This window comes from Globicephala melas, chromosome 6 (assembly GCF_963455315.2).
Source record: "Globicephala melas chromosome 6, mGloMel1.2, whole genome shotgun sequence".
NCBI lineage: Eukaryota > Metazoa > Chordata > Mammalia > Artiodactyla > Delphinidae > Globicephala > Globicephala melas.
The window spans coordinates 81,067,581-81,095,356 of record NC_083319.1 but is presented as its reverse complement, the minus strand read 5'-3'; the positions used below and the strand labels follow the sequence as shown (position 1 = coordinate 81,095,356).

Sequence of the window (27,776 nt, the reverse complement as noted above, 5' to 3'; positions counted from 1 at the left end):
TTACAATTAAAACACTATAGCTGGAAGAGAGAAATCACATCTCCCTGGGGTAATTCATCTATTCAGCAAACATTATAATAGTGTGGATTGTTTTTAATGGCTATAACAAACAGGTATGAAAATGCTTAAATAGAAAAGTAGATTTCAGTATAGTTATGAGTACAGTGTAAAATAGTGCACTTAAAAGGCTGGGAGGTGGGGGGGAGGTGGACGAAATAGGTGAAAGGGACTGAGAGATACAGACCTCTGGTTATATAATAAAGTAGTCATGGGGATATAGTATACAGCGTAAGGAATATGGTCAATAATATTGTAAGAACTTTGAGGATAGATGGTTACTGGACTTATCATGGTAATCATTTCTTAACTTATGCAAATGTCAAATCATTATGTCATACACTTGAAACTAATATAATATTGTACATCAACCATATATTTTTTAAAAAGGCTAGAGGGAAAAACACCAAAATAGTAACAAGTAGTTGTATCAGATCAATTTGGGGAGATTGGGAAGAAGGGAAGTAGATAAAATTAAAAATATATATTTTAAAATCAGTAATATAGTTACATAGTTTCACAATTTACAAAACAGCTCTTCGAGGTCTTGCTCTGGGTGATGGAGACAGCAGTGAAATAGAAATAACAATAGGAAAGGTAATAATAACTACCACATTTATTGGCATAAGTAGTCTCCTTCCCATGCTTACCTTCCACCAACTAGTCCCCCCACACCAGTATTATTACTTTCTTGTGCATCCTGTCAAAGATATTTTATGCCTGATAAGCGAATATATAGGTCTATTATAGATAAATTATCTCTTTCTCTTTAACAAATGATACCTTTACTATACAAACTGTTCTGTACCTTGTTTTAGTCGCTTAATATATTGTAGAGCTTTCTTTCTCTTCAGTAATATTTTGAGAGTTTATTCTTTATAGTTGCTACATAGTATTATGTTTAATGGAGTACCATAATTTATTTAACCAGTCTCTATTCCATTTCTTTGCTATTATATAAAGTGCAGCAATGAATAATTTTGTACCTATGTCATTTTATACTTGTACGTAGTATCTATAGGATATGTTCCTAGAAGTGGAATTGCTAGGTCAGTGTATTTGCATTTGTAATTTTGATAGATATATCAATGCAGTACAATCATAATCACCTGGGGAAACCTTTTCAGTGTTCTTATGTCTGTTCCCCCTCAAGATCTGGGAGGGTTTTTTTGTTTTGTTTTCTTATGGATCTGGGATGGGCTCAGGTATCTATATTTTTTAAAGTTCCTGGAGTGATTCTGATGATTATCCCAGAAGAAGAGAGGGGCTGGACCTTTGTGAAATGAAATGTGGTACAAAGAAGCATATCTAATTTAAAAAAAATTTTTATTGGAGTATAGTTGATTTACAATGTTGTGTTAGTTTCTACTGTACAGCAAAGTGAATCAGTTATACATACACATATATCTACTCTTTTTTAGATTCTTTTCCCATATAGGTCATTACAGAGTATTGAGTAGAGTTCCCTTTGCTATACAGTAAGTCCTTATTAGTTATCTATTTTATATATAGGAAGCATATCCAATTTTAAAACAAAAGAACATAGGCTAACTATAGGGCTCAGAAAGGTACTATGCTGCCAATTTATGTAGAAGCATGCTGTTGGCTGCTATAATCTGCATGTCCAGATTACTGCTAACTCCAGTATCTTCCCCTCCCGTGATATTATGGGATATCCAAGCATCACAATATAAATATGTTGGTCTTGAAGGTACTGATTAAGGGATGCAATAGAAGCCATGATTATCAGAGTTGGATTGGGAAATGTTGGGTATGTCACTGAGGGAATAAGTATGTGAAATACAGGATCTTGTACAGCCTGTGGAAATTGAGAAGTCTGCATAGCACTTAACCTCTTCCCCTAGGTTAGGCTGAGCCAAGTAGGGAATATAACTTTTTAGAAATAACTTAAAACACACCAAAACATTGAAGGCTTATTCTTTTCTAGGTTCTGGGTGAGTAGCAGTAATACAGTAATAGTAATAACAGAAATAACAATCTCAGTAGTGATAGCTACCAACACTTACTGGGTACTACGTACATACTGGGCATTATTGCTGATTAATAATTGCATTATTACAAGTATTTTCTCATTGAATCCTAACCCTAGAAACTGTGGGGACTATTGTATTTCCATTTTACAGTTGAGAAAAATGAGTTTCAGAGATGTTAAATAAGTAACTTGCTGAAGGTCACACATTTATTTTATAGGATTGTTTAGAGGTTAACAAAGTGCTTAGAACAGTGCTTGGTACATAATAAATGCTCAGTACGTACCAGCTGCTATTATTGTTATTACTGAAGCACAGAGTAAATACCAGTTATCCCTTGCTAGGGCATGCCTCACAGAAGAAAAATGTAAATAGGGTTTTTCCAAGGAAAAACGGGTATTCCAGGTAGAAGACACTGTAGTAAAGGGATTGATTGGTGGCCTGGTTTAACTACTGCGTAGGGTGCTTGGTGGTAAAATGGTAGAAGAGGCTGAGATAAGAAAGAAGGCTTCACGGGGGTGAAGAGAAGCTATTGAGCTCTCTTGAAAGAATGGACATGGCTCATTTTAGTAGGCAGAGGGAGTTGGGAACATTTCAGGCAAAGATACAGCATTTAAAAAGGCATAGAAGCTGTCAGTGTTGCAGTTACCTACTGCTGTGTAGTAAACTACCCCAAAACTTAGTGGCTTGAAACAATTACTGTTTTATTTGCTCACATTTCTGGTCTCACCTGGGACCATCATATGGCTGCAGTCATCTGGTGGCGCCACTGGGGCTAAATAGTCTCAGATGGCTTCTCTAATATGTCTGGCTTTGAATATGGCTGTTGGCTGGGTTTCTTCACATGACAGCAGAAGAGTCCCTAGAGAACAGTAGAAGCTGCAAGGGCTCTTGAGGACTAGGCATGGAAGTCACATAGTGTCATTTCCACCACATTGTGTTGGCCAAAACATGTCACAAAGCCAGCCTAGAGGCTTCCCTGGTGGAGCAGTGGTTGAGAATCTGCCTGCCAATGCAGGGGACACGGGGTCGAGCCCTGGTCTGGGAAGATCCCACATGCCACGGAGCAACTGGGCCCGTGAGCCACAATTACTGAGCCTGCGCGTCTGGAGCCTGTACTCCACAACAAGAGAGGCCGCGACAGTGAGAGGCCCGCGCACCGCGATGAAGAGTGGCCCCTGCTTGCCCCAACTAGAGAAAGCCCTCCCACAGAAACGAAGACCCAACACAGCCATAAATAAATAAATTAATTAATTAAAAAAAATAGCCAGCCTAGATGCAACAGGAGAAATAAATTCCATCTCTTGATGGAAGGACCTGCAAAGAATTTGTGACTTTTTTTTTTTAATCTACCACAAATGGAAAAGGGCAGGATGAGTTTAGAATGTGTTACTTATTAGCCCCTTTGGCCTTTTCTTTAGCTTAAGTAGCATTTCCTCCAACATTTATTACACAGGGTCCTTTTTTTTAAAAAAAAAAAAATTACTTATTTGGTTGCATGGGGTCTTAGTTGTGGCAGGCGGGCTCCTTAGTTGTGGCTTGTGGGCTCCTTAGTTGCAACACATGGACTCCTTAGTTGTGGCATGCGAACTCTTCATTGCAGCAGGCATGTGGGATCTAGTTCCTTGACCAGGAATCGAACCCGGGCCCCTTTCATTGGGAGTGCAGAGTCTTACCCACTGTGCCACCAGGGAAGTCCCGACACAAGGTCCTTTAATCATCACTTTTACCTGGCCCTGACCTCTTTCTCTGTTTCTCCTAGAGTGAAGATAAAGTATAAACTAAAATGAAAAACAAAAAAGCTTTACCAAGAACTAACTAATAGAATTTTGAAAACTCTGAATTATTATTTTTTAAAATAAATAAATTTATTTATTTATTTAATTTTGACTGCATTGGGTCTTCATTGCTGCGCGCGGGCTTTCTTTAGTTGTGGCTAGCAGAGCCTACTCTTCATTGCGGCGCACGGGCTTCTCATTGCAGTGCCTTCTCTTTTTGCAGAGTACGGGCTCTAGGCGCGCAGGCTTCTGTAGTTGTGGCTGGTGGACTCTAGAGCACAGGCTCAGTAGTTGTGGCACATGGTCTTAGTTGCTCCGCGGCCTGTGGGATCTTCCCGGACCAGGGCTCAAACCCGTTTCCCCTGCATTGGCAGGCAGATTCTCAACCACTGCGCCACCAGGGAAGGCCCCCAAAACTCTGAATTATTTTTTTAAAATTTTAAAGAGAAAAATGTAGTTTACTTACTTTTGAATATTCTCTTGAACCTGATTAACGGTGATTAACTGTTAACAGTGATTAACAGGAATTAACTCATCAGGGAGTTCTCCAGGATTTTAATAATAGTCCAGGATTATGTGTTATTACCACATCATTTGTTAGTATTTAATTAAATAGCTTGGTGTTAAATTTTTTTAAGGATTTTACTGTATAACCATTTAAAATCTTGACCATAGTATTAATTGCCTAGGTAAATTCTTTTTTTTTAATTAATAAATTAATTAATTTGGTTACACTGGGTCTTAGTTGTGGCAGGTGGGCTCCTTAGTTGTGGCATGCGAAACTTTTAGTTGCGGCATGCGTGTGGGATCTAGTTTCCTGACCAGGGATCAAACCCAGGTCCCCTGCATTGGGAGCACAGTCTTAACCACTGTGCCACCAGGGAAGTCCCCCTAGGTGAATTCTTTTATTTATGTTCTGTATAGATGGACATCTACAACCAGCTACCTTTTAGAATAATCTGAAATCCTGAATTAGTAGGTTCTAAATTAATCATGTTTTTATCTCTTTATTCAACTAACTTCTGCCAATACTCAGCAAACACAAATGTGATTTTCTCTGAGTTATATTCATTTATGATCCTCTGTGGTCCACTATTTAATTCTGCTTTCCATTCTGAAAGAGCTCTTAACCTTTGTTCATTAATCATGGGAAACAGTTGTGCAACATGCCTTGACATTAAGTTGAACATCTAAAATTAGTCCTGTAACAATCAGCAGTTGGGAACAAGGTTTTAGTAGTTTGTGGTATATGTTAAGTAGACATTGCAAGGTTGGAAGGAACTCCCTAGAAATAAGTAAGTGACTTGTGTTATGTGTGTGTGCATGTACCTGTGTGTATACACAATTGAAAGTCTCTTTTTATTAAGCAGATGGACAAATTACATCTGTTACTACAAATGCATTATAAGCATCTTTATGCACTATGCTGTTTAATCATTTTAGAAGAAAAATATATTTATTGAAAACCTGGTATGCTAGAATGGATTTTTCTGGATGTTTCTTTTGTGGTTTTCAGTTTTTAAAGGAATAATTGTATTACATATACTATATTTCAAGTGAATGAATTTTTTTTTTCTCTTCAGAGTTTATAGAAACCCATTCACAAAAATGACATCCTGGTTATATGAATGTCTTTGTGAAGCTGAACTAGCACAGTATTATCCTCATTTTACTGCCCTTGGCCTTCAGAAAATAGATGAATTAGCCAATGTTACAATGAAGGACTACTCCAAATTGGGAGTCCATGACATGAACGACCGCAAACGTCTCTTCCAACTTATCAAAATCATTAAGATTATGCAGGAAGAAGATAAAGCAGTCAGTAGCCCAGAGTATCCTCTACAGACAAGCAGTCTGTGCATCAAGCCTCAGAAATCTAGATCTGGCCCTCGAAGGCAACTGCATTTTGATTCTCCTGCTGACAACAAAGACAGAACTACCAGCAGCAATCAGTTTGAACTGTGCAATTTATCACATTTATCTGCAAGTGAACAAAAGTCTAGTTACCTAAAAGTACTAGAGCATTTGCTACCAGATGATTCCCAGTACTGTACAAAAACAAGAATTCTGAATGCCACAGCTGCTGATTCCTACCTACAAGAAGAAACTAACACTTCACTCTTTTCATCAAATCACTTTTCTCCAATACAGGGAGATTGTGATAGTCCCGTTATACGAAGAGTCTCTCATGTTTCAGGGTATAACTATGGAATCCCTCATTCCTATATCAGGTAATAACTTATTTTTTTCTTCTTTAATTTTGGAGGGAGGGTAGCCTTAGGCAAGGGCAGGCTTCTCCATGACCAGAGGAGACCAACTATTCCATATTTACAGAAAACGATAGTGAACAGCTTCTGCGGTGATAATGGAAGTAACTTGATAGGGCAAAATTAATGAAGAATTTGGACTTTCCAGATGATATTGTTCATATGCATCAAGCAGCTGCTACTTACCAGGGTCTGCTATTATTCCTATAGCAGACATATTTTTATTATTATAGTGCATGTAACATAATACATCTAATGCATCCATGAAGGTAAAATATCAGTAGTTAACTAGCCTCTGCAGTGAAAAAAAAATTACACAATTCACAGGATTTTTTTTTAAGGCTATCAAATTCACTTCAGCCAGAAGGCATGAAGCTTAGTTAAAAACAACTGTTTAATTCGACTAGTTGAATTAAATAGGTCTTTGGAGCAATTGATTTACCTGCACATATTGAAATATGGTCCTGATTTTGAGTGCTTTCTACAATTCCAGCCCTGGAAGGACAGATGATTTTGGTCATTTCAAAGAGTAAGACCCTTTTGATGGAGTTTAGAGTTTGGTTGTCAGAGTGACAGTGCTTTGAGTTAGGATTTGAAATAAGGTCCCTAAGAGGTGAAATATCAAGTAATCCCTAATACCAACCTTGGTATATGATAGAAAATACATTCTTTTAAAAATAATGTGTATTGTTTGTTTTGTTATTTTAAAAGTTATAGATGGTGAGTTGTGGAGAAATAAAATACATTCTTAAGCCACTTTTTTTAAAAAAAAAAAATAAAGGCTATTATTCATACCTTAAAACAAAGTATTTACCTCTGGTCTTATATTGGCTAAGGTTTCAGAGGATTTCATAACCAACTAGTTCTTTTATTCTAAAAAAATAGAAGACCCAATTTTAAAGGTAAAAATGCCTTTAGTAATTTGAAATACATAAGTGAATTCGATAGTGTTTTTGGAAGAAAAAAAATTTTTTTTTTGGTTTGGTTTAGCAAAGCACAGAGCATATAGTACTGTTTTCTTCTTTCAGTTGTCAAAGGACTAGATTGTTCTATGATCATCAATGCCAGGATTGTTGCTGTCCTATTGGTGAGCTCAGTGGTGAAAGAACAAATAGTTTCTTGAATGTTAGTCTTTTACTGAAAAACACATAAAAATCTAAATTGGAATTATTTATAAATAGACTAAGATGTGACTTTGCATTATTTATTTAGATAGAATGGATATTTTAGTTTAAATATTGCTGTTTTATTTATTTGGCAAATATAAAGTACCACCTCTGCTTGCCCTGATCCTAGATATAAAGATAATTAGGATATCTGGAGACTCTCAGACTCATAGGGGGTAGGGTAAGTGGGAAGACAGGCAACCATATAGTGAGATAAGAGCTCTCACAGAGGTTTGTACGTGGCAAACCCAGAACGAAAGCTATTCAGTTGAGCTTTCTCACTTTATATCATTATTATCATACTCTTCCCATTCCTTTTTATATTAGAGAAATAGAGGTAAGAAAGTACATTTTCCCCAATAATTCTCAATATTGTCTTCTCACCCAAACCCTAAGTAGGAGCCAGAGTTTCAGAACCCTGAGAAACTCCCTCACCAACTTAAGGCTTCCTATTAGTGAGTCATCCCTGTCCAAAGAGCATTCTCTTTGGACACCTCAAATCAGGTAAGTTCAAAATAAATTACTGGACTCAGAACTTTAATAAAAGTCTAAGGCGTTTAGATAACTGGCTGCCCTGACTTATTTAAGATCTTGAACAGACCTAACTCTAGATGTATTAACTCTGCATGTCAAACAGATATATTTTATTTCTTCTAAGGAAGGTTGAGCAGTAAAACCAGAGCGTTTTAGAATACATTAAAACTTTTTCCCCCCCCCTGGGGAATTCCTTGGCAGTCCAGTGGTTAGGACTCAGCGCTTTCACTGCTGGCCCGGGGTTCAGTCCCTGGTTGGGGAACTAAGATCTGCAAGCCATGCAGCATGGCCAAAAAAGAAAAAAAATTGTTCTTTTCTTATAAAAAAATCTAACATATGCAAAAGAAGAGAAAATAGAACAGTGAGCCCCCACATGCCCATCATTCACTTTCAATGATTGTCAAGATTTTGCCACACTTACTGTCAAAATTGTACATTTTTTTAGACGTCTACTCTACATTGGTTAAAAAAACAAAACATGCTTCAAAGGGCTTGAGTAGTCTTTTTTTTTAATTGGTGTATAATTGCTTTATAATGTTGTGTTAGTTTCTGCTGTACAATGAAGTGAATCAGCTATATGTATACCTGTATCCCCTCCCTCTTGGACCTTCCTCCCACCCCCACCCCCCATCCCACCCATCTAGGTCATCACAGAGCACTGAGCTGAGCTTCCTGTGCTTCACAGCATGTTCCTAACCCAAGGAATATTGCCTCAATATTCTGGGTGTTAAGGTTGATGAGTTCACTGAAGTCAGCCAGAGAAGAAATGTATCTGAACAGAAAGATGAATTAGTGGTGAATTAGCACCAGTGGTGAATTAGCACCAGTCATAAAGGGAAGAGGAAATATAGGATCGTGTTCTAACAAATAAATATATATCAGGGTAGGCAAAAAGAGGATGCAAGAAAACAAGACAAAGGGAGTACCAGAATATACCTGGGAGAAACAGGGGGAAAATACATTGAAACCTACCACCAAATTCAAGGTATTTAATAAACCCAGGTAGGATTAAAAAAAGAAATTAGATTGAATGGTCCAGAAAACAGTAAATGTACAATAATAACTGGATTGAAAGGAAGCAAGAAACCTGCTTTTGGGTAGGGTGGAGTAGAGAGGGAGATAGAAGTAATCAGAAGGATTTATAGCGAATAAAAGAACTCAGTGTCAACACTTCAGTATGTAACATATCGTGTGTATATGTGTGTGTGCGTGTATTACACCTAATATGTAACAAAATGTACTGATACTTTGACCTCTTAAGTAGTTTTATCGTATTATTAAAAATGAAAGCCCACTTATATATCAGCCAGAACACCTCAGAGAAAGAGAATCCTTGGAATGAGATGGAGAAAATCAGAGTTTGTGTTCGAAAACGCCCTCTGGGCATGAGGGAGGTACGTCGTGGAGAAATTAATATTATTACTGTAGAAGACAAAGAAACTCTACTTGTTCATGAGAAGAAAGAAGCAGTTGACCTCACACAATATATTCTGCAGGTATGATGCTTTCCTTCTATGTTTGGAACTAACATTATCAAGTGTCAATTTTCTGTTTTTTGTTTGAGTAGCAGTACAAATTCTAAAATCCAGTTCTGGGTTTGGGTGCTGGCATTCATTCCTGATGTGACATTGCATTAAATCATTGATAAACCTTAGCCTTCATTTTTAAAAAATATAGCGCAGTGGGGGATACAAAAACGTAACTCCTCCACTCTTGTGCAATAGAGTTGCATCATTCAGTCACTTAACATGCTTTATGTGAACTTAATTACATATATTCAGTCAGAAAAGAGCGAATGAGGGAATAAAAAGAGTTTAAATAATGAACTGGTGGTAAGCAGGGCCAGTCACTGAGCGTATGCACCAGAGCGACTATGAGATAGTCACACAGTCTCAGTTCTCTCCTGTCTCTCACAGTGTGAACTTCTCATTCTGCTGAGTGCGAGTCTGGAGTTTAATGATGGAGGGTATATTTTTGAGCAAAAAGACCCCAGATTGCCAGCCAACTGCTTATTTTGATTCTCACTTGTATTTGGGCCTAGGCTTAATTTGGTGGACATTGGGCTCCTGAACAGGCCACTTTGTACAAGGTAGATTGCAGTGAGTAAATATAACCCAGGGATGTGATTTTACATCGAACATGTAAGGAGTTAAATAAAACACTGTAGTTCAAACACATTAAAAAATGTTCACTCCCTGCCAGAATGATCATGATGAGTCCAAGGACAAAGTGTTTGATACTGAAAGGAATTTATTCCTAGCTGATAGGTACCCTTGCGATAATTCCTTCAGTCTCTATAAAAGCAGCAAACCCCAAAGATCGAAGATACCATAATTTAGGTACTCTTAAAATTATGAAGCAATTATGAATAATCTTAAACAGGGGATAATCCACCAGATGTTAAGATTTGGGAATTCAGAGTTTGTCTTATCTGAATCTTCCTCCCTGCATGTTCATATTATGTTCATTCTATTCTCTCTCTCGCTTCAAAACCCAGTGACTGGGAGTTCCTTGGTGGTCTAGTGGTTAGGATTTGGTGTTTTTCACTGCCGTGGCCTGGGTTCATTCCCTGGTCAGGGAACTGAGATCCTGCAAGCCACGTGGTGCACAAAAACAAAACAAAACCCAGTGACAGGTAGAAAGAAAAAAAAAAAAAAGTGGTGAGTAATCTGGTGTGCAAGCAATTCACCTTAGTCAGCTGAGATATTACTCTACTGGAATAAATCCTTTAACACTGATGTCAAATTGTTAATACTCTCCCCTCTTTAACACTTGCATTGTTCTTTTTTTTCTTTGCTTACCAAAATTGGCTTTCACAGTAACATTCAAAGCAATCTACTGTGTCTTTCTATGGGCACTAAATTACTAGGCCACTGTATAACCAGCCCAGTCACTTTAACAGCCTTATTGATTGCTGGTCAATGCACAGTCTATTAGGTCTGGGTGGGAGGTATTTATATTGAAAATGGTCCAGATGACCAATCAGTTGTAATACTATCCAGTTCCATGGCTACTTATAGCCATGGTAATAGCCCTATCCAATCACCATCTACCCAAGACTGTCTTAATGATGCTTCTGTCGCAGTAATTCCCTCAAGGAGGCATCATCTTATCTTTTGTATTTTTCCATTATCCCAAAACACAATAACCTTACTTCTTTGTCATTGCCATTGGTCAATACTTATTGAATACCCATAGGTTCCTTAGCACTTTCTCTGCTGTTTGAACTTTGGACCTTCGCTCTCATAGGTCAAAGTCCTTACCTGTCAATGCTTATAATATATGTGTTGAGAGGCCTTTTTTCTCCCCCTTTTTCTTAAGTAGAAAGAAGAAAAGGGAGGTTCATAGCAAACATAGCAAATAAATATTGATACTAGATTCTTTGGGTTTTATTTTTAAACTTATTCAGGAATTCAGATAGGTTTATGTGTCCTTTAATTAAACATCTTACCCTTTCAAATCTTCTTTTGTTACTTATGTGATCATATACATATAGTGTGCTGTCCTACTTACCATTAAATTTTAGGATATCAACGTAATAAGTGAAAAAACAAGGAGACATATCTGTATGTGTTTCATTCCAATTTCTTAAAGAAAAAAATATATAGAGAGAGAAAAAAAGATGGTACTGAAATATATCAAAGTCAATAGTGGCCATCTCTAGTAGTAGTAAGATTTACAGATAATGTGCTTTTCTTATCTGTTGTTATCCATGTTTAAAATCTTTTTATGCAATCAGCAGTGTTACTCTTATAAAAAAAAAAGTAAGAACTTTTGAATAGGATAGATTTACCTATTTCAAAATCAAAACGGTATGCAATGAAGAGTGTCTCTAGTCCCATTTCCTCCTTGAAGACAACCAGTATTACTTAAGTGTTTTTTTCCAGAGATATTCTCTAAAGACACTAATAACTTTTTTAAAAACTTCTTTAAAAAATAAACTATGCAACTCTGATCATATCAAAGCTGAAGTGAGTTGTTTTTTTTTTTTTGACTGCGCTGCGCTGCTTGCAGGATCTCAATTCCCTGACCAGGGATTGAACCCAGGCCACGGCAGTGAAAGTCCAAATCCTAACCAGTAGGCCACCAGGGAACTGCCTAAAGTGAATGTTAATCCAACTTCATTGATAAAATATGATCAAATGAAAGCATATGTGATGCACATGAATTATAATAGTAATCTTGTATGTTTACATATCTTTCATGAAAGATTCATACAAAATTACTGGGAAAATCAGTACTTAAATCCTATTGGAAGGAAAGATACTCATTCCTTTAGTCAATACATGCTTTCAAAGGTGTTTACTCAAGAGCACTTATAGAAAGAGAAGAATAGCCATATACTCACGAAATAAAAGAAAACCCCCCAAAAATGTATATCCACATTTACTTCCGTTCATTTTTTTATTTTCCTGAGAAATGCCAAAAGTGCTTTTGACTTCGTACTTAACTATAAAAACCTACAGTGATATTTGAGCAAAGAATGGATTTGTCTCCTTGCTTAAAGACCAGTTATGAGTTAGATATAAATCATGTCCATTAAAGTCAGATTTTAGAAATATATTTTACTCTTTATTATTGCCATTTTCAAGCTTAATCAAAAGTATAATGAACCCCCATCTACCTATGATCGAGCTAAAACAGAAACATTTAACTGTTCTTAAAATCAATCATATTTTTCAGAGCACTAAATGTTCACAGATCTCTTTATTATGCTGCACAGATTCATTTTTTTTCTCAATTCCTAACTTTTGGAGATTTTTTATTCTTTCTTTCTTTTTTTTGGTCATGCCGTGTGCCTTGCGGGATCTTAATTCCCTGACTGGGGATTGAACCTGTGCCCCCTGCAGTAGAAGCGTGGAGTCCTAGCCACTGGACCTCCAGAAAATTCCCTGGAAATTTTTTCTAATTGATAAATTTGACTTTGTGGACCCAATTTCTTTTCAGATGACCTAACAAATTTCCATTCTAATGTAATGGTACAGGAAACAGAATTGAATTTGGGGTACAGTGACCCACGACAAATTGGATCAAGTCCACTTTTCCAGACTTGCCCATAAAATTTTTTCTTAACTGAATATTTAGAGCAGGCCCAGAAGGTAGCAGAAGATAGGGCCTCATCTCTCATTCATTATGTGTAGACTGCCATTATTATGCTACAGTCACACTTGAAATTATTAGGATTTCTTACTCAGATATAGTTGGGCTGCCAACATAGTGATCCTCTAAATTATGGAAATTATTACGGCTGCTGAAGTAATGCTTTCCAGACCCAATTTAATGGGATTTCCTATCTCTTTCAGATTACCGTGGTTTTTCATTTGGGAGTCATCTTGGACTCCTTTCTCTCCCCAGATATCACAACCAGTCATTGCCAAATTTCTTATGCATTCATTTCCTTTTTATTTCCATTGTCATTGTCTAATTTAGACCCTTCTTAACCTCACCACTGAATTACTAGTGTTCCTGTTTCCAATCCAGTCACAGTATTAAGCCAGATTAGTCTTCCAATAAAATGGCTCAGGTCATCCCTCTCCTTTGCACAGTTTTTTGTCTTTCCACTTTTACTGAATTAAATATAAGCATTCTACCCCTTCCCTTAAGGCTGGTGCCCCAAGACGCCTACAACATAGTCCTAACTCATTATTCTCACCTTCTATTTCACTTTTCTACGTGCCAAGATCCTATATGTCAAACACATTGAATCCTCCCTGTCCCCTAAAGATTCTTTGTGCTTTCCTGCTTTGACTCTTTGCTCATGTTTCCCCTGTGCGCAGAATACCTTCCCTGCCTCAGTCCCTACCTCTTAAATTCCTCTTCCCCCATGGCCCATTCTTAGTACAAGCTTTTTCAGAATGTCTTTCTCAATCAGAGAGATTATGTTTTTCTTTTGAATTCCACATGTGCTTTATCTCTCAAATTTTTTCTACCTTGTGGTCATTTGTATACTTGTCCGGATTAACATCTTTAGGTTGTGGAGTAGGGTAATGGTAGGGTAATGTCTGTTTCTTTGGGCCCCTTGAAGTGCCTACTGCAATATACATGCTACCAGCTGAGCAATAAATATTTATGGAATTATAAATTAAGCTATGTAACCTATGGAATAAAGATCTTCCTCTAGAATTTCCCCCAAATTTCGAATATGCTGGCTCTAGGTGGGCTATGAGGATAATTTCCATAGAATTCAGTTCCTCTCCTAGACCTAAGGAAGATTGGCTCACTGTTGGACTCTTTAATTTACTTCCCTTAAGAGAGAACAAAAATTGTGTGGTTTAGTTTTTACATTGTGAGAACATGTCTACAGAGATTTCAAGTAAAAGAAGGCCCTGTCATTTGACAGTTAATGATTGCTTATTATCTCTAAGTTTGTCATGGACAATTACTATTAGTTAAAAATGTATTTGCGCTGTTATCGTGTGTTAACTAGAATAGTGATGAAGAAAATCAAGAAAGTGTCTCTTTCTATAAAAACCAAATTTCTTTTTCAGCATGTTTTTTATTTTGATGAAGTCTTTGATGAGGCGTGCACCAATCAAGATGTATACATGAAAACTACTCACCCACTCATTCAGCATATTTTCAATGGGTACGATAGATATTATTTGCTCCTCCTGCCTTTTATTTTCTATTTTCCATAAATTTTATTTCTTTATAAATGTTACTTATGTTTTTCAGTTATTTTGAATTAAACATGAAATTGTGTTTTGACCTAATGAATTTAAATTAGACTCTTCTGGAAAATTCAGTGTCTCTATTTATAGGATTCACAAAGCATTTAGAAATATTCAGCAAAATTTCCATTTATACTGAAGATATTGATTCTCTGTGCTTAGTGGAAAAATATAAGCTGTCAACAATATATATATTTTTTTTTTTTTTTAACTTTTTTGGTTGCACCGGGTCTTAGTTGCGGCAGGCAGCCTCCTTAGTTGCAGCTCACTGGCTCGTTAGTTGCAGCACATGGACTCCTTATTTGCGGCATGCGAACTCTTAGTTATGGCATGCACATGGGATCTAGTTCCCTGACCAGGGGTTGAACCTGGGCCCCCTGCATTGGGAGCACAGAGTTTTATCCACTGCACCACCAGGGAAGTCCTTGTCAACAATATTATTTTATCAAAGTCCTCAGAATAAGAAGGTGTAAGTGGTTGTAGTTAGTCTGAACTTTTGATAATAGGAATTATGTATTCTAGCTATAGTTTCATTTTAATTTTAAAATAATTATTCACACATAAACATTAAATGGGACAGAGTAGGTACTAGGGGCCTCTGTTGTATATTTAAAATGTAGTCAGGTACAGGTAGAAAATGTTGAACAGCCTGCTAGAGTAACTGATTTCAGAGTATTTTTACTTTTATTTTTTAAAATAACTTTTATAACTTAAAAAAGTTGAGGTATAATTTACATACATTAAGATGCACAGATCTTAAGAAGTACTCAGGTTTGATGAGTTTTGATAGTTGCACGTATCCAAGTAACCAATACCTGGAACAAGATATAGAACATTTCTATCGCCCCAGAAAGTTCTCATGTGTCCCTTTTTAGTTAATCCTCCCACCTTCACCCCCAGGTCTTATATAACCACTGACTTGCTTTCTGTCACTATAGATTAGTTTTGTCTGTTCTAGAATGTCATAGAAACAGAATCATTACAATATATATCTTATGCCTGGCTCCTTTTGCATAGCATAATGATGTTTTTTTTTTTATATATTTATTTTTGGCTGCACTGGGTCTTCATTGCTGCGTGCAGCCTTTCTCTAGTTGCAGCGAGTGAGAGCTACTCTTTGTTGCAGTGCACGGGCTTCTCATTGCAGTGGCTTCTCTTCTCTAGGGCTTCCCCCAGAGCATGGGCTCTAGGCTCACAGGATTCAGTAGTTGTGGCACACGGGCTTCAGTAGTTGTGGCACACGGGCTTAGTTGCTCCACGGCATGTGGGATCTTCCCGGACCAGGGCTCGAACCCGTGTCCCCTGCATTGGCAGGCGGATTCTTAACCACTGAACCACCAGGGAAGTCCCTAATTTTTTTATTTTATTTTTATTTATTTTTGGCTGTGTTGGGTCTTCATTGCTGCCCTCTGGCTTTCTTTAGTTGCAGCGGGAGAGGTCTACTCTTCGTTGTAGTGCGTGGGCTTCTCATTGCGGTGGCTTCTCTTTTTGCAGCGCGTGGGCTCTAGGGCACACGGGCTTCAGTAGTTGTGGCTCGTGGGCTCTAAAGTTCAGGCTCAGTAGTTGTGGCGCACAGGCATAGTTGCTCTATGGCATGTGGGATCTTCCTGGACCAGGGATCAAACCCATGTCCCCTACATTGGCAGGCGGATTCTTAACCACTGCGCCACCAGGGAAATCCCTGTGTTGTCTTTATTGTTGTTGTGTAGAAGTTACTTTTTTTTTTTCCATGAGCAGGTTAAACTGAAGTCTCTGGGGACTTCCCTGCTGGTCCAGTGGGTAAGACTCCACACTTGCAACAGTGGGAGCCTGGGTTCGATCCCTGCTCGGGGAACTAGATCCTGTACACATGCTGCAGCTAAGAGTTTGCATGCCACAACTAAGAGTTTGCATGCCGCAACTAAGAAGACCACATGCCACAACTAAGAAGTCCACATGCTGCAACTAAGAAGTCTGCATGCCACAAGTAAAAGATCCCTCATGCCGCAACTAAGACCCAGTGCAGCCAAAATAAATTAATTAATTAAAATAAATGTTTTAAAAAAGTGAAATCTCTTTCAGATTCAATTCCTATGCACCAAATTTAGGGAGTGCTTTTTTAGAGAGCAAGTTTCTAAAATAAGTTAGAATGTTAAGACATTAGTAAAAAGAGAATTGCAAGTTAGGTGAAATTATTAGGTTAGTTCTTGTTAAGTGTAATAAGAGCTTTCTTCATCTTTTTTTTTAAAAGTTCATCACGAAAATGTTCAGAAGATAAGGTGGATATTATTCTTTATTATTCTCATTTTGCTAGCTCTTCTTCAGTGTGTTCAAATTTTCCTCTTGTAATTCTTTTCCTAACTGTGTCTGCCAGTGTATTCAAGTGCCCACACTGCTGAGAGCCATGGTTTAAAACACAAGGAGTAAACCGGTCTCTGCTTCTTAACAGCTTAAATCTGATTAGCTCCCATCTCTTGATTCTCACACTTCCATGGTTACTTTGCTCTTGTCATATCATTCTTTCTTTGGTTTCTATCTGGCTTCATGTCCTTCTATGTATTCTTCTCTCTGCCCACCTCCAGCCTCCCTCCCCTGTGTCCATACATAGAATTTTTTTCTTGCTGCAAGTAGCTACTTTTATCATTAATCCATGTGATTCCTGTTCAATAGTCTGCAATAGCTACTGACTGCATAATGTTATGTTCACTCTCTACTTAGTACTACATAGTACTAGGGCTACATAGTACGTAGGACCTCACAGTACTCAGGTGATCTTGGCCTCATCTCCTCCTAAAACATACTTTGGCTGGCAGGTTGGCCTCCCAACTCTTCTGTCCATCTCTTATTTTGCATTTTTTCACACTCATACAGGTTGTGTGTACATGCACGTATCCACATGCAAGAATAGTGACTCCCACTTTGAATCATAGGACATCAGGGCTAGAAGGGATCTTGGAAATCAAGTAGTCCAGTAACTTATCAATGAAAGTGAAAACTGAGGCCCTAAGATCTCTTTTCTGAGTCCTTCGAATATTTTACTTAAGTTGATTTTACCTCTGTCTAAACTTCCTTAGTATTCATATGAGTGGTCACTACCATCCTGTTTATCGTATGATCTTCTATTATTTATTGTATTTAATTCTCAATTCTTTCACCAAACTTATCTTTCAGGATTAACACAATTTTTTTTTTTCTCTAGGATCCTCTAAAGCACCTAACATGAGGTCTTTGTTTCCTTATTTTCTAGAGTTGTCTTATGGTCTTACCAGTTCCATAAAAAATTCCTAGTAAAAAAATCTCACGTACTGCTTTGAGAATTTTTTTCCTCCTCCCTTGTTTTTATGATGTAAAGCCCTCTTCTCCTTAAAGGGCTCTATATTTTCTAGCTGAATTTTGTCAAGGATTCTTTTTCCACCTGACTTTTGTCATTTAAAAATCTGTGTGTAGGGCTCCCCTGGTGGCGCGGTGGTTGAGAGTCCACCTGCTGATGCAGGGGACACGGGTTCGTACCCCGGTCCGGGAGGATCCCACATGCCGCGGAGCCGCTGAGCCTGTGCGTCTGGAGCCTGTGCTCCGCAACGGGAGAGGCCACAGCAGTGAGAAGCCCGCATACCACAAAAAAAAAAAAAAAAAAAAAAAAAATCTGTGTGTAGATTAGCATTTCTCTTAATATTTAAAAGTAAATACAAATGATTCTTCCCCCAGAGGCAATGCCACTTGCTTCGCATATGGACAGACAGGTGCCGGAAAGACCTATACCATGATAGGAACTCATCAGAACCCAGGACTGTATGCTCTGGCTGCCAAAGATATCTTCAGACAACTAGAAGTGTCCCAGCCAAGAAGGCACTGTTTTGTGTGGATCAGCTTCTATGAAATCTACTGTGGACAGCTTTATGACCTCCTAAATAGAAGAAAAAGGTATTGGATATGAGTAGGAAACTGTAAATCTGTTCTTTATTGTTTTAAGCCAGAGTCCCACTGAATCATGGGATTTAATCAGAGGCTTTGGTACACTATGCCCTTTTGTGAAATGAGAGTCTCCTGAATCAGATGCATATTTTTTTCAAACTGTCAGTTCAGCTAAAGAAGAATATAAACTAGCCTTCCATTAGTATTTTTTAAGTGATCAATATCCTAATGCTCATCAAAAAAACTATATCCCTTTTATTTTGGTCTGTGAAAAAGATTATAATTTCAGGAAGTCAGGAAAGCAACATATACTTAAATCCCTTCCTATTCTTTTGACCTATTGTTGCACTGGAAGAACTATAATGTTTCCCACTTCCTCTTGTTTTTCTTCTCAATAATCTTAGGGTAAACTTAATGATAGTTTTCTGATATCAGTAAAAAGAAAAGAAAATCTTTTCTTCACATTAACTCTTATAAGGCTTAACCTATTGCCCTTGCCACATAATACAATACTTTGGAAATTCAGTAACTGATTTTAAATCCCTATTGTATTTTTCTGGCATAAAGTTTTGTTTAGGTTGAAACAGATGATTTTAACTGAGTAGGAGGCCACAAAGTTGTGGAGGTATCAACTGACTGGGAGAACAGGGAGGAGAGAGAGGGAACAGGGGAAGTGGAAGGATAAGAGGTTGTCAGGACAGAATTAACCAGACCTGAGACATGTTGGGAGCAGCCACACCAGGTGAAGAGGAGTGAGTTGAGGCTGAGCATGGTGGAAGTCTGGGGAAACCAAATCAGTGAAAGAGACTAGCCCCCAGCAAAGATATCTAAGCCCCTACAGAGCTGTCCAAAAGGTCGTGCAAGTTTCGTGTGCTCCAGGAAAGCACTGGAATGGGGAGTAGGGGTGGAGGAGCAGCTCCGGTTCGTGGAGAGCATTGATAGGGCGGCCCCCGTCATAGAGGGGCACTAGAGTATTGGGTAGCATAACTGGAGAAGTCACTGGAGTGGGCTTAGGCAGGCCACCATCTTATGGACTATTTCAACAAAAGGGACCTTCAGTATGCCACAATTCAGAGAATGTACAGGTGTTGGGGGTTCAGTCATGACACAATTGCCAGATAAAGAAGTGTGCTACTTTGGGGTTGCTTTGGGGAAGACTTGCTTTTCTTTTCTACTCTCTCTGTGTTGGTTTTGAAGCCTCAGGTTAGCTCCATCACAGCTTCTCTTTCAAGCCTCAATACCCTTTTATTAGGAGCCCTTTCCAGTCAGAATGGCCACTTCCTTTAAAGAACAGTTAGCATGAAAATAAAAGCCACTGTTTGTGTGTGTGTGTGCGTGTGTGTGTGTGCGTGTGCGCGTGCACGCGCCTTTTTTTTCTTTGTGTGAAGGGACAGTCAGGATATCCAGCTGTTTTCGAGTGCAGTTCTTTAGTGAATGACCCCAATATACAGTCCTGTTATTTCTACATTCTTTAATAATAGCCAAGGGGATGGGAATATGCTAACTCCTGGGTTTAAAGCTTCTCTAGGGCTCACTGGGGAATACCCACACTTATTCTCCAAGTGTCTTGAGCTGTGGGATTTTTTAATTTTTATGTCTCTGGTTAATTGGCTAATATCTCTTTATTTCCTGCTTTTCTGAGACTTCTGAAATGTCCTGCTCCATTGATAATACTCTTTCTTGTTTGCCTAGAGCTGTTATGACTTATCCTGTTGTTTTTAAAATAAAATATATTTTCTATAAGAGGGGCTTTGTCAAAGGTAGATAGAAGTATATGTGCTCAGTCTACCTCTTAAACTAGAAACCAAAGTTTAAAGATCTTAAAATTAACTCTTTAAAGTAGAAGATAAGTTGTCTTTATCTTTGCATAAAAAGTGATAAAAAATATACTTCTTTCTTCTATGATTTAAAAATACAGCAGTGCAGTTTAGGCTATTCATTAGGAACTTTTCTGGGGCCTGGGAAGTATGTTCAGGAGTGATGTGAAGGCTCTGAAAGTTAGATCTTTCTTTTATTCCAGAAGCCTAACTGTTCCAATAGAGTTGTCTTCTAAGAGATCAAGGGCGTTGGTGAGGCTGTTTTCCTATCCTTCTGTAAAAATTTGGAAACTTGGGGTAAGGTTTAGATGGAGAAAAAAATTTTTTGAGAAAATCTTTTTTTGGCTGTGAAGTGAAACTCCATTATTTTATTTTACTTTATTTTATTTTATTTGGCAATCAGTATCTTATTAAGGGAGAAAATAATCTTAGAGTCTTTGATAGATTCAATACATGCCCCTTGGTGGATCTGGTTCAGTGATGATGGTAGACCGTAACCATTCATTTTGTTACACGCAGGCCTGAGACTTTCAGGTGCAACACCAGCTCTTCCTTGCTTCCTTAGAAAATGTATCAGGACTCCTTATGTTGCAAGTATTTAGTAAAATAAGACCCCACTCTTACTGGCTTATGCATTTAGGGAAGCCATTGGCTCGTGTAACTAGAAAGCCTAGAGGACAGTCAAGCCTTAGGGTCTTTATACTCTAGCAGTTCAGTGATGTTGTAGAGACCCGGTTTCTTTGCATCTCTCTGCTCTACCTTCCATTGTATTAGCATCATTCCAAAACTGTCTCTTTTGTGGATGTAGAATGGCTGCCACTGCTCCCAGGGCCACATGCTTTCACTTCTAGAGAGAAAAAGAGAGCACCTAACAACCAGAGACTAGGACTTTATTTTGATGGGACCAGCGAAGATCCCATATCCACTCCTGAACCAATCACTGTAGCCAGGAATACACCATCCATTGATTGGCATAGGTCTGGCTTAAATGCTCATTCTATCCATTGTAGCCAAAGATGCTGATTTGTTTAAAACAATCAAAGACTGCCTCTGAAGCCTGGGGCTGGAATCAGGAGGTGTGGGGGGTGGTGAGGAGAATGCATATCAATCCCACACAAACAGCAAAACTGCTACTTAATGGGGAGTGGTGGGTTGGGTTCTGGGGAGTCTGTTACTGAAGCTCTGCCAAACCAACCATGTTCTTGCACCCACAGGCTCTTCGCAAGAGAAGATAGCAAGCATGTGGTACAGATAGTGGGACTGCGAGAACTTCAGGTGGATAGTGTGGAGCTTCTCTTAGAGGTAATTCTTCCTCCTTTACTACCCCACTGTAGCAGCCTAAGTACCAGGGAAGACTTCATTTTGCTATCTCCTAAATATAATGGACTCAGGTTTAGGCAAAGGGCGATGACAAACATACCATTTCACACTTATAAAATATGAATCCTCCTCTGAGAGGTTGGCTCCTTTCTCTACAAGGTTGTTGTCTCAGTGCCTTGATAGTGGGAAGTAAGGCATGTGGGAGAGCCTAATGCATGAGAGGATACTTCTGAGCCAGTTTCAAAAGCTGCTAATGTGTATTTTTATGGTAGTGGGCTCTGGTAAAGGCTGCTGGAGAGAAATATTCTATTTTCAATAAAAATTTTAATGGGTAATACCTTCACATGGATTCAAAATTCAGAAAGTACAATGAAAATATTCCTTCCATTCCCTTTTCCTGATATATTTTTTAGTTTTTTGTGTATCATTCCAAAGGTATTTTAAAATCTGCTTTTTTCACCCTTTTAAAATATGTAATTTAGTGATTTTTTTTTTTAGTATTTTCAGAAAGTTGTACAGCTATCACCACTATCAAATTCCAGAACATTTTCATCACACCAAAATGAAACCCTGTACCATTAACAGTTACTCTTTATTTCCCCTGTGCCTGGTGCCTGACAACCACTAATTTCTATCTCTTTGGATTTACCTATTCTGGCCATATCATATAAATGTAATCACACAATATGCAACATTTTGTCTCTGCATTCTTTCACTTAGCATAATGTTTTCAAGGTTCATCCATGTTGTTGAATGTATCAGTATTTCATTCCTTTTTATGGCGGAATAATATTCTGTTGTATGTATATACCATATTTTATTCAGCAGTTGATGGGCATGTGGGTTGTTTCAACCTTTTGGCTATTATGAATAATGCTGCTATGAACATTCAGGTACAGGTTTTTGTATGGACGTACGTTTTCAGTTTTCTTGAGTATATGCCTAGGAGTGGAAGTGCTGAGTCACTTTTTGGGGAACTGCCAAACTGTTTTCTAAAGTGGCTGCACCATTTTATATTCCCACCAGCAATGTATGAAGATGGGTATTATTTTAAAAGCTCCCAAGGTTATTCTAACATGCAGCCATCATAGTCACGCTAGTATATCCAACAAGCCTGGCTAGAGTCAAAGGGAGAGGGCTCGAAGGACAGGCTGGGTACTTGACAATACCCACCTTTAGAACAGCTTCACAGTACATCCCTCCAGGGACTTGGGTGTGTGAAATGGTGAGGTGGCCCACCATTAATACGTGTCTTTTTCTAACAGTTTCTTTTTTTTTTGCGGTACGCGGGCCTCTCACTGCTGTGGCCTCTCCCGTTGCGGAGCACAGGCTCCGGATGTGCAGGCCCAGCGGTCATGGCTCACGGGCCCAGCCGCTCCTCGGCATGTGGGATCTTCCCGGACCGGGGCACGAGCCCATGTCCCCTGCATCGGCAGGCGGACTCTCAACCACTGCGCCGCCAGGGAAGCCCTCTAACAGTTTCTTTTTCTTGGGACAAATAGGTAAATTTTGTTTAAGGGCTGGAACCTTGTATTTATGTGATTATCAGATTCCTGAATCCTGGTATCCAAAATCCAAGGATGGCACCTTAGTGTGGCTGTTCTAGGCAGGCACCTAAGAGCCCCTTTCTAGTGACTGCAAAGGCAGGCACAGAACAGAGGTGTGTGGGACATGTTGAAGGGTTCTTCCGAGGCTGTTGACCATTCTTAACCTGTCCAGAGCTCCCTCCACTGCAGAGTCCTGAGGAAATTGTTTCTTACACACCTATTCCCTGTGGTCCTCTTGCCGCTACCTCCCCTAGTCGTTCCTTCATTTGGCTGGGAGTTTCAGGAGAGTTGGTCCTCATGATGCTGTTGTCCTTGGAAATTAGACCAATTGAATGGGAAATGATCAAACACTAAAAAGAAGTCCCTTTTCCTTGGCTATGGGTCATAACTATGTTAGTGGGCAATCTGGTGTCAAATCACTCTCACCCTGGAAGAGTTTATGGCACTGCTCTATCCTAAGGTGTGTTTTCTAAGACAAGCAGAAGTTTCTTGTTAGTGGACATATTATTGCCATTGATACCCTCAGTCTGTAATACATACGAGGTTGTACAAGAAGGAAGCCAGCTGAGATCAAGGTGGAAAGTTGATATAAATTATGGATATCTGACATGGTTACCCTCATAAACATTTACTGACTTGAAACAACAGCACTTGCCAACTCAGGTGTCACACTTTCACTCTCTCTCAGGTGTCACCATTCACGCTCACTCAGGTATCACCTATGTGTTTGCTCAAGTGTCACCCTCAGGTGTCATCTTCATGTATGTCACCATCACAGATCACCCTCAGGCTCACTCAGGCATGGCTACTTGTTACCTGCCTGCACAACTGGCAGCTTCATTTTTCACACAGGATTGTCCTTCCTCCAAGAAGTTTCTCCTTCCAGGTATATTTTATTACCCGGTCTTACCAATGCAGGGACCAGGACTTCCCTGCCTTTACAGAGGACTTGCTGATGCAACCAGATTTGGAATCAAGGTTTTGCTTGTCAGGCAAATAAATGATGGACATTTTTTCCCTTGTAGAGTTTTTTGGGCTTTTAAGTCATTCCTACAGACAGTTCATGTACTTATAGGTATCCATTTGTGAACTTCTAATAAATCTGCTTCGTGTTTTAACATTGCCTTGGCTGTAGTTGGTAGCAGAGGCCCACAGAGTAAGAGCTTCCCCTAGATAAGCCTCAGTTGTATGCCGGTGATAGAGACTTAGTCTATACACAGTGCCTACCCTACTGAAGTGCTCATAGCCTGTCTTTGGTATTTGTGCAGGAAGCTTCGTGATTAAAGTCTGGATGGAGCTGGGTCCCAGTGCCGTGTGTCCTTGAGCACATCCTTTACCTTTCTGAGCCCGAAATATGTGGATGTTAGCAGACGATTGGGTTGTGTGACAGAGAAGGAAATGAGATAATATACATATAATGCTTACTGTGATGCTAGTTAAATTTGTCATGTCTATTATTCTTATTAATAAGTCCCTGGGGCTTCCCTGGTGGCGCAGTGGTTGGGAGTCCACCTGCCGATGCGGGGGACACGGGTTCGTGCCCCGGTCCAGGGAGATTCCACATGCCGCGGAGTGGCTAGGCCCATGCGCCATGGCCGCTGAGCCTGCGCGTCCGGAGCCTGTGCTCCGCAACGGGAGAGGCCACAACAGTGAGAGGCCTGCGTACCCCCCCCCCAAAAAAAGTCCCTGAATATTTCCCAGTGCCACAGAATTCCATAGTTGTCTCTACTTTCTATTGTAGCAGGTCCCCATTTTACTACTCACATAACATGATTTGTCTAAAGCAGCAGTCCCCAACCTTTTTGGCACCAGGGACCGCTTTCATGGAAGACAGTTTTTCCATGGATGGGTGGGATGGGGGGTGGGGGGAGGATGGTTCAGGTGATAATGCGTAATGTGAGTGATGGGGAGCGGCAGATGAAGCTTCGCTTCCTGCTGTGCAGATCCTAGTTCCCTGACCAAGGATCAAAGCCATGCTCCCTGCACTGGAAGCACGGAGTCTTAATCACTGGACCACCAGGGAAGTCCCTACATTTTTTAAAAGAAATAGTTTAAGTTTTGGAAGTTTACACAAAGATGTTAGTTCTTGGGACTTCCCATGTGGCACAGTAGTTAAGAATCCGCCTGCCAATGCAGGGGACACGGGTTCGATCCCTGGTCCAGGAAGATCCCACAGGCTCCGGAGCAATTAAGCCCGTGTGCCACAACTACCGAGCCTGTGCTCTAGAGCCCGTGAACCAGAACTACTGAAGCCTGCGCGCCTAGAGCCCATGCTCCACAACAAGAGAAGCCACCGCAGTGAGAAGCCTGCGCACCGCAACAAACGTAGCCCCTGCTCACCGCAAGTAGAGAAAGCCCGCGCCCAGCAACGAAGACCCAATGCAGCCAAAAATAAATAAATACATTAAAAAAAGAAAAATATGTTAGTTCTTTAGTATATTTTCTTTTTTAAAAAAATTTATTTATTTATTATTTTTGGCTGTGTTAGGTCTTCGTTTCTGTGCGAGGGCTTTCTCTAGTTGCGGCGAGCGGGGGCCACTCTTCATCGCGGTGCGCGGGCCCCTCACTATTCGCGGCCTCTTTTGTTGTGGAGCACAGGCTCCAGACGCGCAGGCTCAGTAGTTGTGGCCCACGGGCCTAGTTGCTCCGCAGCATGTGGGATCTTCCCAGACCAGGGTTCGAACCCGTGTCCCCTGCCTTGGCAGGCAAGTTCTCAACCACTGCGCCACCAGGGAAGCCCAGTATATTTTCTTTAATTAATATTTATTGAGAACATATAATGTGCCAGTCGTAGTACTAAGTGCTTTACATACTACGTATTATCTCTTTTAGTCCTCAAAAGTAACCTATGAAATTACCATTTTATAGATAAGAAACTGAGGCCCTGAAAAGTTAAGTGATTTGTAAAAGTTCTCACAATGCAAAAGTTTAAACAACTGTATTGTCAGAGCTGGCATGTAAACCCAGACAGTCTAACTTCAGATTTCACTCTTAACTGCTACACTTGAGTTGTATATCATTTACAAAAGTCTATCTAATGATCTTCACAGACTGCCTCATTTTTACTCCTCAGAGCTCAGCTGCTTTATACCACAGTTTCTGAAAAACATGGTGGTTGCAGACTGTTACTGAAGCTGAGGAAACTGGACCATAGACCAAAAATTCCTTCATGTTTTCTCTAAAAGGCATTTAGTCAGGAAAAGTCACCTCAACATGTTAGATTTTCTGAGATGCACTCACAGGTATCTAGTACATCATGGCACAATGAAAAGCCAAGTATAAAACTCTATAATAGAACCTCAGAAGACAGTCTTTCTTGACTCCCCTGGGGATGAACCACAAGGTCACCCCTTGAGCTTCCTGTTAGTATCCACAGTTCCTGACTAGGTATGGCCTTAAGGCCTCTCTGAGCTCTCATCATATTCCAGCAGAAGTAGCATCATTGATTACACGTGGCAGAGGGTACCTGGCTTCTATCCCTAGCCTGACCATATTCTGCCTGTGTGACCTTGGATAAGCCACTTAACTTCTCTGTGATTGTTCCTTTATCCATCAAGCATATTGCTTACACAATTCACAAATGTAGGCATTTAAAAGATCTCCCCTGTCTCTTCATGGGGTTTGTAAAAGACATATATATATATATCAAAAGAGCTCTGAGACCCCTAAAACCCTGGGAGGAAATGCACCAGAATCTTGTTAACTCTGGGGTTATGGAAGGTATATATTTTCTTCTTTATATTTTTCCTGTATTTTCTAAGTTTTCCCCAGTAAGCATGTCTTTCTTTTCTAATGAAAAAGAAGTTTGATAAAAAAGACTAATACAAATCTAAAATAATCCCTCATCATTGCATTGTAATCTATGAAAATATGAAATCAGAGTGATAGAGAAAGGCCAGGATGAGGAAGTGCATTTAAACTAGATAGTTCATGGGAATTCTCTGGCGGTCCAGTGATTAGGACTTTGTGCTTTCACTGCAGTGGCCCCGATTTCAATCCCTAGCTGGGGAACTAAGATCCGGCAAGCCTTGCAGCGAGGCATGGATGGATGGGTGGTTAGATAGATAGATAGATAGATAGATAGATAGATAGATAGATAGCCAGACAAACTAGATGGTTCAGTCATAGATTTGGCCTTAAGTGACCTAGCCAGCATCCAGGTTTAGTTATCAGTGCTTTTTGGGGGGGGGGCAGTTGCCCCACCCAGTATAAGGGATTACTGCTCTAATTCTTCTGATTTCTGATTAGCAGCAACATGCTATCCATGCAGTTGATAATCCAGTTTTGTAAATTAACAATTTCTGCTCTTTACAAAAGGATTCATCAGATAGTCCCTTTAAACTTTAAGCAAGCTATATACAAAATGAGTGCATTTAAAATTTGATTCTAAATTTGATTCTAAAATACAATTCTGAATCTCACTGATAATCTTTAGAGACATAACTGTTGCTTAGGCCATGGAGGAATTTATTATTAGTTAATTTTTTAAAAAGTACCTACCCCTGTTTGTTAAGATATTTTATGGACTATTGTTGAAGGTTTGACTCTGTCAACTTTTGGACTCTTTAATCTGGAAACTGTAGCTATGTTCAATATGATAAAAACTAAACTTCTGAGAGATTGAGAAAAAAATTAAATAGGACTTTCTTAGTCTAATTCACTGCAAAATAGATGAATTTGTCCTAAGTGCCCCACAGTGTAGTAGAAGCTACATGGGCTTTGGAATCAGACATACTA

The 27,776-nt window shown here is 39.3% G+C and overlaps 1 protein-coding gene across 4 annotated transcripts in view; it reads left to right on the top strand.

The window, feature by feature from the left end:
- Window positions 1-27,776, top strand: part of KIF24 (kinesin family member 24) — an 85,044-nt gene that overhangs the window by 38,869 nt on the left and 18,399 nt on the right. For 3 of the 4 annotated variants that reach the window (XM_070045756.1, XM_070045755.1, XM_060301052.1), the window contains 5 exons: window positions 5,410-6,057; window positions 9,100-9,289; window positions 14,282-14,379; window positions 18,149-18,364; window positions 21,387-21,474. In XM_070045756.1, the coding sequence (XP_069901857.1) occupies window positions 5,435-6,057; window positions 9,100-9,289; window positions 14,282-14,379; window positions 18,149-18,364; window positions 21,387-21,474 (1,215 nt within the window). In that variant the 5' untranslated portion in view covers window positions 5,410-5,434. The remainder of the gene's footprint in view (window positions 1-5,409; window positions 6,058-9,099; window positions 9,290-14,281; window positions 14,380-18,148; window positions 18,365-21,386; window positions 21,475-27,776) is intronic. The other variant, XM_070045757.1, reaches the window with a different exon arrangement.